General features: G+C 43.6%; 1 protein-coding gene across 2 annotated transcripts in view; it reads left to right on the top strand.

Annotated features, from left to right (window-relative positions):
• Window positions 1-12,689, top strand: part of nlgn4xa (neuroligin 4 X-linked a) — a 147,735-nt gene that overhangs the window by 62,949 nt on the left and 72,097 nt on the right. For both annotated transcript variants that reach the window (XM_049570511.1, XM_049570510.1), the window contains one exon: window positions 6,745-6,897. In XM_049570511.1, the coding sequence (XP_049426468.1) occupies window positions 6,745-6,897 (153 nt within the window). The remainder of the gene's footprint in view (window positions 1-6,744; window positions 6,898-12,689) is intronic.

Below are 12,689 nucleotides of genomic sequence, written 5' to 3'. Positions count from 1 at the left end.
GTGATGACATTTTATTTCAAAAGGGTGAAATGATAAAGATGCTGGTGCACAAAGGTCAAGGCCACTGTGACCTTGCGTCCGTCTTGTTCTTATAAGTGCAATATCTTAAGAAGGCCTGATAGAACTTCTTCAAATTTGGCGTCCACGCAGACTCAAGGGTGAGCTGATTAGAATTTGATGGTTAAATGTCAAAGGTCAAGGTCCCTGCGACCTCACAAAATGTCACATGTCAGGAACAAAAGGGGAGACAGTTGGCTAGATACTGAATTGGTGACACTAATCTTGGGTGTCTACTGTGAAACTGTGCTGATTGTGTAGATCTTCTGTGCTGCTAGGTTGAAGATGTGTGTGAAGCAACATATTCTAGTCCATTACGTAATCTTTATATTAATATAAGGCTAAATTCTAGATGTTTTATCTTGACTTTACAATGTGTGTTTTCAGTGGTTATTCAGCTGTTTGTGTGTGACTCTGGGCCAAATAACGACTTTTTGTGACTCTCTGTGAATAGGCTGGCTGTTTTTTGGCATGTCAGTGAAACTATTGAACAGGAAGTAGGCTGCTGTGTGTGGAGAGAGCATACTGGGACAGACAGAGGTGATGGCAGCGATAGTGGTGGAGGCAGAGACAGCAACAGGGAAGGCACTTTACATTGCCTCCGTTAACTGCCATTTGTATTCGTCCCGCTAACAGTAGAAAGCGCTGAAAGCAATGGAAAATTCAGATCCCCCCTCCCCCTCACCCATATAAAGATGAGTAATGTGTGCAACGCCATGCAGCCAGCGGAGGAATATATTATCCCCCCGGCCCGGGTGGCAGTGATGAATGTCCGGGACGAACTCGCTGCACAGTCACCCAGGCAGCTCCACAGGCCCAAGAGAGCGCGCAGAGCGAGAGACACACAGATCGTAAGAGAGAGAAAGATAGAAGAGCACTCGAAGCAGTTTGATTTCTTAAGTTTTAAGTGCACTCCACGCTGACAGGATTGGGACACGGTGCCCTGAGACCACCCTCTCCTTCCCCGGCCATAAAGCACGGCTTTAAATCTGCAGGGCATCTTTCTGTTTGATCAAAGTGCCCTGAGTGGACCCCCCTCCCTCCCTCCCTCCTGACTTCTGACTCCACTGCTGCACGACACAAAAAGAGATGGGTAGTAACAGTCAATTTGCCTGTTTGTTTGATGGAAAGCTAGCCAAATAGTTTTGCCTGAGCCCACAGAGGCCTGCAGCGACCATCAGATACGTATCGGTTAGAGACTATGACAACTTAATGGCAGCGCTCTTGTTTTATGTGCATCTGCCTCTTCAAGGTTGTTCCCGCCGCCCACACTGTTCCACCGGGCCTCTTTTAATGTGGAACTGAATGACAAACAGGAACTTATTGACACCGGCCTGCCATCCTGCCTCTGTAATTAGCAGCCTTGTATCCAACCTGAGTGAATCCGTCCGGGGTCGGTCCGGGACGTTGACCCAAGATTCTTCTCAGATCCCCTCCCCACACTTGGCTGCAGGATTAGCAACCCACTCGGAGCACAGCGGAGATTAATAACCTGTCACTGTGGGTTGCTTTCGACTCCTTTGCCTCACTGTTTTCTTTTGCGGAGGAGGAGAATGATACACCCCTCCTCCGTGGCTGTGTTGCTTTCTGCCTACATAAACCGTACACTTCCTGTTGCACACCGTTGTGCATCTCGCCACAGACTAGTGCAACTGGAAGAGAAACCAATAATTGCTGTGGGCAGCGTGTATCCTCTTTAAACTAATTACACAGCACAGAGAGTCACTCTTTAGATGCACTTTTTCCCTACAATGCAGCACTAGAATTAGTCGCAGGCTTTGTTTTTAAAAGGCAGAGTTCAAATAACATTTCTGAGTGTACACTACATGTCCTAATAAAAGCCTGAGTGACTGAGTCCAAAATAATGGGTCAGCATGGACAAATAAAGGTCAGTCACTGATAAAGGCAAAGTAAAAAAACACTGAGCTGAGATTAAATGACCTGTACTATAACAGTTCACCTAATATATCCAGTAATGCAGTATAATGTTGGGTTTTATTTTTTATTTTATTTTTTGAAATAAGGAAAGACAGCCCAGGGAAAAAGGGTACAATTTCTAACTTAAGAAACTTCCCCTTGTTTTAATATTATTTAATTAAATATGCACTAATGTCCAAAAAGCTGATCACTGGATGAAGCCAGGTTCCAAAACAGCAGCTATAGAAATTCAAGTTTTGCTGTTGTATTCTATAAATCAGGCTATGAATGATATATGCTCATTTTATGTGCCGGTAGTCCACAAATTTGGAGTGAGACTGGGTTGGCATTAGTTTGGCACACAAACAGCATCAGAAAAACACAGATTTGTAACATGAAACTGCTTTATGCAGTGTTTTTACTAGTTTAAATCACCTGGTCTGTTTGTTTTAGAGAGGAAGAGACCTCTGTGGATAATTCGGCTCCTGGTAAAAACTTCTTAAAGGTCTGGATTTTAAAGCCTCTGGAAACCCAAAGTCACAACAGCCTTCTAACTGTGTAATTTAGGGTCTTATGTTATTAAACAATTAGAAATCAGTTTCCATCCAAATTCGAAATATCTGTCTTTTAAGTTTTTGTACATTCTTGAAATTTGGTTTGATTTGGCTGTAGTTATCTCTGAGATTTATTACGCAATAAATTCCAAACCAATCATAAATCATCCGTCAGTTGTCTCATGCCGCCCCCCAGTGGCAGCGCAACAAAACTTTTCTGCTCCAGCTAAATCTGCCTCTTTGAGTCTGAGCCAACAAACAGCTTTCTAGTCTGATGTTTAGAAAATACAGATCGTAAACTGGCTGAACCGCTCGGCTGCGACCCAGCGGAGGCTCTGCCTCCGGCGGGCTCCCAGCAGCACTCGAATCAGGTTGACCGGCTCCAGAGCCCAGACAATCCGAGCCTTTGCAGCTCGTGGAGCTGCAGGAAGAGGCGGCTTGTGAGCGGCCGGGCTTGCCCCCTGGGCCCAGCTCCGGTGTCGGCTCGCGGGGAGGGGACGTCCTCACCCCTAACCCCAAGCAGTTAGCTTTGCTATGCATAAACATACCCCCAATCGCGGAGGTGATGCTGCGGGAAACAACACAATTTTAGTCGGAGGGGAGCATTATTATCAGAAAAACGCAGATTTATCTTTTCAATGAAAACGTATCTCAATGAAGAAAGGCAAAGCGCTAGCCTAGATGTCAATCAAAACGAGGGAGCGTTATCTGCCATGCCCACTCTGTCCTGGCAAGTGGTCTAAACAGCAAAATGAGCTGTTTTTAAACCAGGTTTTCTAATAGTTATGAATGGTTATTTTCACTCAGACTTTTGTGGATCATTAATGAGACACTTGACTTTGATATAATATATGCATTTTTACTGTTTCAAGCTGTGTTTCCAAAGGCTTTAAGATATCGGAGAAAAAAGCTGAGCATACGTTAGCAGCAGCATCAGAGAAACACTGATTTGTAACATGAAACTGCTTTTTTCCTTGTTTTTACCGGTTTAAATCACCCGGTCTGTTTGTTTAGGAGAGGAAGAGACCTCTGCGGATAATTCGGCTCCCAGTAAAAACTCCTTGAATGTCTGGATTTTAAGATATTGAAGAAAAAAGGTGAGCATATGTTAGCAGATGCTAGTTTAGTGGCCAATCTCTGACGTGCCAAACAGCATCAGAAAAACACTGATTTGTAAAATAAAACTGCTTTATGCAGTGTTTTTACTAGTTTAAATCACTCAGTCTGTTTGTTTTGGAGAGGAAGAGACCTCTGCGGATAATTCGTCTCCTGGTTAAAACCTCCTGAACAAAAAACAGTGAAGGAATTCTAACCAGGAGATGTTTCAATTGGCTGAAATCTGCAGTCCTCACCCCTAAATATGACTAAATCTCCCTGAACCTTACACACTGCTCCTTTAAAATTCATGCCTGAGCAACCAAGCATTAACAGCAGAGCAGATCAGAAAAGAATAGACTTCTCATGACAGGAAATCAGCAACAAACTCTCTGATATAACCCTGTTTCAAACAAAAGCCCAGTTCTCTACAGTTAAGGTAAATAGTGCCACTTTCTGAGAACTGACAGTCAGCGCAATATCATGGTTTTAAATCTCAGCATGAGCCGCACACAAGCTGGCCAGCTCCCCTCTCAATTTGATATTTTCCTCAGCAGATGCTCTCATCCCCAGTGACATTTGAGAGACTTCCAAGCAGCCCGGTCGGCAGGGCCGGAGATAATGGCTCCGTTCAGCTGCCGGGTCCAGGCAAGCGAGACTTAGTGTAGTGCGGGAGATGTGAGAGACACTGGGCCATCTGAGGACAACACTAATACTTATTTCTGCATTTTTTTGTCTTGAGTTAAAAGAAGTGAAAGAAAATATACATATATATTTCCACAAACTCTATTTCTGCGAAGTCTTGGTAAAGCTCACCCTGAGGACTCCATGTTAAAATCAGCCGAGGGATCCTGATGATGAAGATGCCGCCGGCTGATTCACTGCAAGCCCTGCTTGTTGGACGGATTTATATCTTCTCCTTTCATCTACTTTCATGCAAAGGGCCCACTCTTAATTTATAATCACCACCTACACATGTACTAATCACCCAGCTTAATCACAACTGGAGAGCCTCATAAACAAGGTATTCATCTGGCCTAATTGCAGCGTTCCCTGCACATTACACAAAGAACAAATGAAGCAGGAGGGAGGGGAGACAGATGTAGAGATTGCGGGGTTAAAGCCGTGGAAATTCTTATCAGAGTCTGCCCGAGAACCATATCTCTAACACCGTTTATCCCCTTACTTTGCTGTGTTGTAAAAAAGATCAGAGTTAATTTAAGAAAGGTTGAGATATTTTCTTTGGTGTGTGGACGCTGATACTGTTTTTGCTTGTTAATTGCAACATTAAGAGTGAATTTTGTCCATGTCTCCTGCTCCACTCTAAGCTCTTACTGTTCTTTAGATTGTAGATTTCAGCCTGAGAGTGCTGGAAAAGTATTTGATCTGTCAATTGTGATATATTTCAAAGTGATCTGATGGACTGTTTTCTTTGTAGAATAACACAATCTGGAATTAAATGCAGCCTATGTGTTACTTTCAGGTCAAACAAACTCTGGACTTTCACCCAGGAGCCAAATGTGTGACAAACCATGTTTGCTTTTGCTTTTCTAAATCTAACCACGTTCCATTGTTGCCTAAACCTAAGGAAATATTTTACTCATGACTAAACTATGCATGTACTCTTTACATTTCCTATGAAAACGGAACTGCATTTTGGAGACATGATGCACGTAATGAGCATACAGTAGCCCTTTTTAGATAGAAGTTGTGCTAATTTGCAGGAAAGCCCAATCAGTCTTCTTTCAGCATTGGCAGTATAAAAACAAAATCAGGGAGTGCAGCAAAATGCCGCCTGCCTACTTTTGTTTATACAGAATGCATCTTTTTCGGGGCAATGGGGGGCGTGAGCAAGTAACAAAACGTGTAGCTCAGCGTGTGACGTAAACAGTGACATGGGAGGGAAGCTGCGGCTGGTCAGTCCTTCGGCGATTCTCTCATAAGTCGGCCCATCCTTCACCGTCCCCGTCATCTGACGGTTAATGGCCTCTTCGTTTGCGAGGACAAGGAGGGCGCGCAATTCCTTGTCTCCCCAGTTGCTCATCTTTACAGTGTCTGTCAGGTTTGTGTTTCCCTCTTGCTACTAGCTGCTCGCTAATTCCTGCTATCAGCTTTTCTGTTTATCCACCGCCAGTGGCTCACACGTGCGGCGTCATCAGCAGCTCCTCCCACAAGTCTTCAACAGCCCCTCCCGTTGTGGAAGGCTGCCTCGGTCTGGAAAATTGAGCACCTCGGATCAACTCGCCAATCCGGCTCTGTGTGACTAAACGCTTGCAGCTTGCCGGCAAATCGGCCCAACATTTGCGGAAAATCTGGCAGTGTAAAAGGGGCTAGAGACACATCGTCACTGATTGTTCAAAACTGATGCAGGAGGGGACCTAGTGTGTCATATTTAGACGTGCTGATGGACTATTTGATGAGTTGGGATGAGAACGTGTTGGAAAAGACTTTAGAAAAACAATATTTTTGGACAATTTTCACATTTTAGCATCAGCGAAGTAAACACTGTTTGGAGGGAAGGGATATCCTTGAATAGGGTTAAATGTCGTTTCAGGGTTTAAGGAATAGTTCGGCTTCTTTTGAGTGGGGTTGTATGAGGTACTTGCAGTGCACTGCTGTGGATGGGGGCCAGCAACAAAACGTATTTTAGCCACCTAAAAAAAGTCCGACCTAAAACAGATCAATATCAGTTTAAGTGTATGGAATACTGAGAGTATTTTTACTGCCTTACCTTGCCGTCACATAGCGTACTCCAATGGGGAATCCGTTAATGGCTTCAGTTACCCTTGTAAGCTCTTGTCAAAGCCACCAGACTCCATTGCCAACTGTCATCTACTGTATGTAATGTACTGTCTATGGATAAGTACCCCATACAACCACACATTATCAAGGAAATGATTCTAGAAAACGCACTATCCAATCCAGCACATTAGATGTCACACAAATTTAGGCACCAACGTTCCCATACTTTTCCAGATGTACACTTTGTGGGATATTCTTTGACACCATCAGAATCAGAAATCAGCCGCATCCTGCATGTTTTCATCAAACGCATGCTGGATACAAAAGCAACATTTTTACATTTATATACATTTTTAAATTTCCATGTCCTCTTTTGCAGATATCCACGATGAGAACGGGTTAAAGCCGGTCATGGTTTACATCCACGGAGGCTCCTACATGGAAGGAACCGGCAACATGATTGACGGCAGCATCCTGGCCAGCTACGGGAACGTCATCGTCATCACAATCAACTACCGGCTCGGCGTTCTGGGTGAGTCCACCGTTCTGAGGCTTTAATTAGCTTGGAGAAGGCTGATTGAGTCAGAAAGTGAGTTATTGATTTAATGAGGGGTTTAATGACTACTGGGTTCCTACTGTTTCACCAAATGGCTGGTCTTTGTGCGAGGGAAGGCTGCGGAGGACCATTAGGGTGTACATGCCGAGAGTTGGACGGCGGAAACCTTCTTAAGTTCTTTTTGATTACATTTGCGAGTCTCTGGTTGCTTTAATGAAACTGGAAACACTTGTGGTCTCTTATATCATTGTTAAAGACAAATATATACTGAAGCAAATCAAGACTTAGGCGGAGATGTTTGCTGTTCTCACTTCTGATTGCATGCGTGGTTTGGGGGTTTTCTGCCTCCAGCTATCGTGCTTTTCTTCCCCCCTGGTGCCAATCAGCTGCTAATGGCAGTGTAGGAGATACTTTGCATATGTTTGCTTTATATCAAATGCTTGTGCAGCCTCAAATGACCCCCAAAGCAACAGATAAGCACATGCAAATTAAGAAAAGCCTCTCAAATTTGTAGCTTTTCCAATGACTTTAATCATTCCGCAGCATCAAGCATCCAGCGGCCCACAAAAAAATTCCACACTGGGAAAATTGATCCGTTGTGATCCGAGCCAGTATCTACACCACAGTGCTGTGCATCTTATTTTGTTCCCGTCTGTAAGATGAAAGTCGTTTCGGGCTCACACAGGGATACTTTATCTTGCCTCTGACATAAAGGTTTGGCTTGTGAATGTCTGTTGCAGGAGAAAATGTCTGAGTCTGAGAGGAGGCTGATAGCATCAAATGTTTTGAGGGAAAGAGTTCTGAAACCTGGAGGGAGCATAGCTGTGGCCATTTTATGCTCGAGTTGAACCAGTGTTTGAAGTGGAAATGGTGGCCGAGGAACCATTTCTCAGAAAGCGCGTCTCGCCTAATTCTGAGTGTCATCTCCAAATTAGGCAGAAAATAAACATGTGAACCTGTCCGTCTCTTTATAAAGCCTGTAATGCCTAATTGGCAACTGCAAGTTCATCCCTCAGGGTGGATTTACAAAACCTGAGTCAAGGCTGCAAAATTTAACATCAATTATGTGGATATTTCACGCACAGATGACGTAAACGGGCAGGTTCATCGGATGTACCGCTGTAAAATAAGGTCTGAAGCTGGGCTGCACATGTCTGAGAAGTAAAGAAAGTGTGAGTCCTCAGCTACAAGCTTGAAATTTCAGTTGAGGAAACCATTAAATGTGCTTCAGAAGTGCAGTCACACTCTTCCCTCTGCAAGACGGAAGGCTATACGGGAGGAAATAGCAGTTTGATAATGCTGTCGGCTCGACGGAAAACTCAGCCTTAAATAAAAAAAAATTCTCATCACCGGAGTTTGGCATGAGCTGCGAGCTTGTTCTCACATTCTCTTCTGGTGACATGAATAGTGATGTGTGGTTTAGAAACATGCCTCTCCTTTTCAAACATCCTCTATCAGGCAAACAGTGCCTCTGTGGAGGGAACACTGTCTACTTGTCTGCACACTAGGAGCTCAGCTTTTACACCTGATTCTCCAAGCCCTTCAATCATAGATTCAACACCCTGAAATATGAGGAAAGTTCTCCAATTTAAACAAAATGCATCATGTGTTCATACCCTCTATAACGACACAAACGAGCAGGTCATGATCTGAGAATTATAACAGCAGCTGGTCTGTTCTTATTCACTCTTACTCATACCTTATAGTGCAACAATTATGCACCATAATTCATCTATAGCTCTGAATCAAAGGAGAAGTCAGTTCACATAGTATAAAAAGCGACAAACACAGGACTTCGACCCGGGACACTGGGGTTTGTGTCCTGTGTGGAACCCAAAGCCAACCTTTTTTTACTTGAAGTTACATAAAGGCGTAATATTGCATTGTCGTGTCACGTCAAGTTAACGAACCAACCTACCTGACACAGTGTCATGGGCCCCCTTGGCCAACACCTGCAAAATGTCAAGCAGCGATGAACGTACCAGGAGGAGACTTGAAATGACCACAAAGAAATATAACAACTACAAAGACATACAGAGCAACAACAAAGGGACTCAAAATGACTACAAAGAGACATAAAATGACTGCAGAGAGACATAAAATGACTGCAAAGATACTCAAAATGACTGCAAAGAGAAACAAAATAACTGCAAACAGACATTAAATGACTGCAGAGAGACATAAAATGACTGCAGACACAAACTGACTGCAAAGAGACTCAAAATGACTACAGACATAAAATGACTGCAAAGAGACATGAAATGACTGCAGAGACAAAATGACTGCAGAGAGACTCACAGTGACTGCAAAGAGGCACAAAATGACTGCAGAGAGACATAAAATGACTGCAAAGAGACTCAAAATGACTGCAAAGAGGCTCAAAATGACTGCAAAGAAACATAAAATGACTGCAAAGAGACTCAAAATGACTGCAGAGTCTCAAAATGACTGTAAAGTCACATTAAATGACTGCAAAGAGACTCAAAATGACTGCAAAGAGACATCAAATGACTGCAAAGAGACTCAAAATGACTGTAGTGACTCAAAATGACTGCAGAGAGACTCAAAATGACTGCAAAGAGACACAAAATGACTGCAGAGAGACTCAAAATGACTGCAGAGTCTCAAAATGACTGTAAAGTCACATTAAATGACTGCAAAGAGACTCAAAATGACTGCAGAGAGACTCAAAATGACTGCAAAGAGACTCAAAATGACTGCAAACAGACATTAAATGACTGCAAAGAGACACAAAATGACTGCAGAGAGACTCAAAATGACTGCAAAGAGACTCAAAATGACTACAGGGAGACTCAAAATGACTGCAAACAGACATTAAATGACTGCAAAGAGACACAAAATGACTGCAAAGCGACACAAAATGACTGCAGAGACTCAAAATGACTGCAAAGAGACTCAAAATGACTGCTGACAAAATGACTGCAGAGACTTAAAATGACTGCAAAGAGACACAAAATGACTGCTGACATAAAATGACTGCAGAGAGACATCAAATGACTGCAGAGAGACTCAAAATGACTGCAAAAAGACTCAAAATGACTACAAAGAGACACAAAATGACCGCAGGTCCTGCCACTGCAGGAATGGACAAAGAATTGTTTTAATTTGTGAAGACAGATTTGGGAAAATGGAGTATAATGAGCAAATAAACACACCCAATTGAGTATATGAATGTGTATGTGAATTGGTGAATGTGACTCGTAGTGTAAAAAGCACTATACAAGTACAGGTCTGTTTACCATTTAAATTGAACGTATGTGCTGTGTGGGTCCAGTGCTGTTTGCATATGGTTCATTGTTCAAAATGAAGCCTTATGCTCATGCTACCACCGCCGCTGCTCTGCTCTGCTTACCATTTGTTATAAGGCCGAGCTGTCTGCACCAGTCACTATATTTAGTTGCCTGAGAGCCGGGGGGAAAAGGTGTTCTGGAAAAGTGTGCACCGCAGAGAGAGAGAGAAAAAAAAGAGAGATGAAGAGAGAGACAGAGAGAGAGAGAGAGAGAATGCAGATGAGGATACAGATAGAGACAGGAAGGTGAGCGGAGCAGAGAGAGAGAAACTGACAGAAAAACCAGAGTGACAATGTAGAAATGGTGATCTTGTTAGGCTGCAGGTTCTGATGTAAAAACACGTCCGGCCCCAAATTGCAAAATGTGTGTGGCATTGACAGAGACGAGCGTTCCATCGACACTAATTGACACGCAGTAGATTCACCCTGTGTGCTCCTGTTAAATTCTTGAGTCATTGCAGTCACTGGAGGGAAGCCATCTGTGCACAGGAAAGTGACACAACTTAAGACTGTGATGCTAAACAGCACTCAGTGTGGGTCTGAACACAACTGGACTCACTGGTATTTGGTTCTGACCAATGGCACTTAGTTTTAAAGAAACCATGTGTAAGATTTCGGGAGATTTAGTGGCAGCAGATTGCAACCAGCTGGAACTTTCTCCCGGTTAGAATTCCCTCAGTGTTTATTGTTCAGGAGGTTATTACTGGGAGCCGAATTATCCACAGAGGTCTCTTCCTCTCCAAAACAAACAGCGCAGGTGATTTAAACTAGTAAAAACACCAAATAAAGCAGTTCAGGTTACAAATCAGTGTTTTTCTGATGCTGTTTGGCATGTTGGAGTTTGGCTGTCAGCCCAGCACCTGCGAATGTCTGCTCACCTTTTGTCTTTGATAGCTTAACATCCAAATGTTCAGGAAGTTATTACCGGGAGCTGAATTTGCCACAGAGGTCTCTTCCTCTCCAAAAGAAACACAACATGTGATTTCAGTGAGTAAAAACACTGAATAAAGCAGTCTCAGGTTATAAATCACTGTTTTTCTGATGCTGTTTGGTGTTTTGGACTTTGGCTGTCAGCCCAGCACCTGCTGATGTCTGCTCACCTTTTGTCTTTGATAGCTTAACATCCAGATGCTCAGGAGCTTTTTACTGGGAGCCGAATTTTTCACAGAGGTCTCTTCCTCTTCAAAAGAAACACAACATGTGATTTCAATGAGTAAAAACACTGAATAAATCAGTTTCAGGTTGAAAATCAGTGTTTTTCTGATGCTGTTTGGCATGTTGGAGTTTGGCTGTCAGCCCAGCACCTGCTGATGTCTGCTCACCTTTTGTCTTTGATAGCTTAACATCCAAACGTTCAGGAGGTTATTACCGGGAGTAGAATTATCCACAGAGGTCTCTTCCTCTCCAAAACAAACAGACCAGGTGATTTAAAAGAGTAAAATGTTAAGAAATTAGCCTATGACCAGCTCCCTATAGCCTTTCCTAGGGAATTGAATGTGTTAGGTCCAGCACTGGATCTCTATTAGATAAAAGTAAGTAATGGAGTGAAGTACAGGGCTGAGAACAGCAAGCACAGTCACACCCGTGATGAGATCTGGGAACACAGCGGCATCGCTCCAACAAAGTCTAATGAGGCAGAAACAGTAAGAAGATCAGACCAGGAAGTGAGTGCAGCTCACAAACATGTGATCACACAGAAAAACTGTGAGTGTGTTCAATTACGGCACGCGTGGCAGGTCATAGCTGAGGCAGGAATTTAGGGAATTAATATCACTGTGCTGGAGGTTTGATTCCAACCTGTTTGACCATGTGACCGCTTGTGTTTCTTGCAAGCACTTGCGACCAAGCTCTGCTAAACGCCGTCCAAAACACACAGCAGTCCCCTCACCTCACAGCATTTCTGTGTGCTGCGTTTCAAATGATTCAAACAGATACCTCCAGCTGCTGCGGGGAAGGTGCTAACGTGCAACACCGCCCGTCGCAGCGAGCGTGTGAACAGTGCGAGGCCGGGCCGAAGCAGACATCTTGTGCGAAGAGCTCTGCAGGCCGGGCAGCTTTCAACAGCGTCTGTGCCGGCGGGGTGATACATGCGGAGGGAGAGTGTGAGTGGAGTGAGAGAAGTCATCAGACACTCATCACCCTCAGCCACTTCAACCTCACACACCCTGTTGGACAGCTGTCAGTGGCTATATCGTTTACACTGTTTCCCTCAGCTCACTTTCAGAGTACATCTGCACTACTGTACCCAGTGCATGCAGTATAGTGTGGACCACGTCTCTGGGGCTCATATAAATATGTAATAAGCTAAAATATATAGAACTAAATATCATGATGGCTAAACAAAGTCAAACACAAGTCAACAACATGTACTGTACACACTGTGTAGTGTTCAGATTGCTGCATGACTCAGCAGTGACTGTAAAGAATCAGTTTGGCACCAGAAAGAGTTGTTATTATA

The sequence above is a fragment of the Epinephelus fuscoguttatus genome, linkage group LG24, assembly GCF_011397635.1.
Source record: "Epinephelus fuscoguttatus linkage group LG24, E.fuscoguttatus.final_Chr_v1".
In the NCBI taxonomy this organism is placed as follows: Eukaryota; Metazoa; Chordata; class Actinopteri; order Perciformes; family Serranidae; genus Epinephelus; species Epinephelus fuscoguttatus.
Note: the sequence above shows the minus strand (reverse complement) of the source record. Positions and strands in the feature narration are given on the sequence as shown.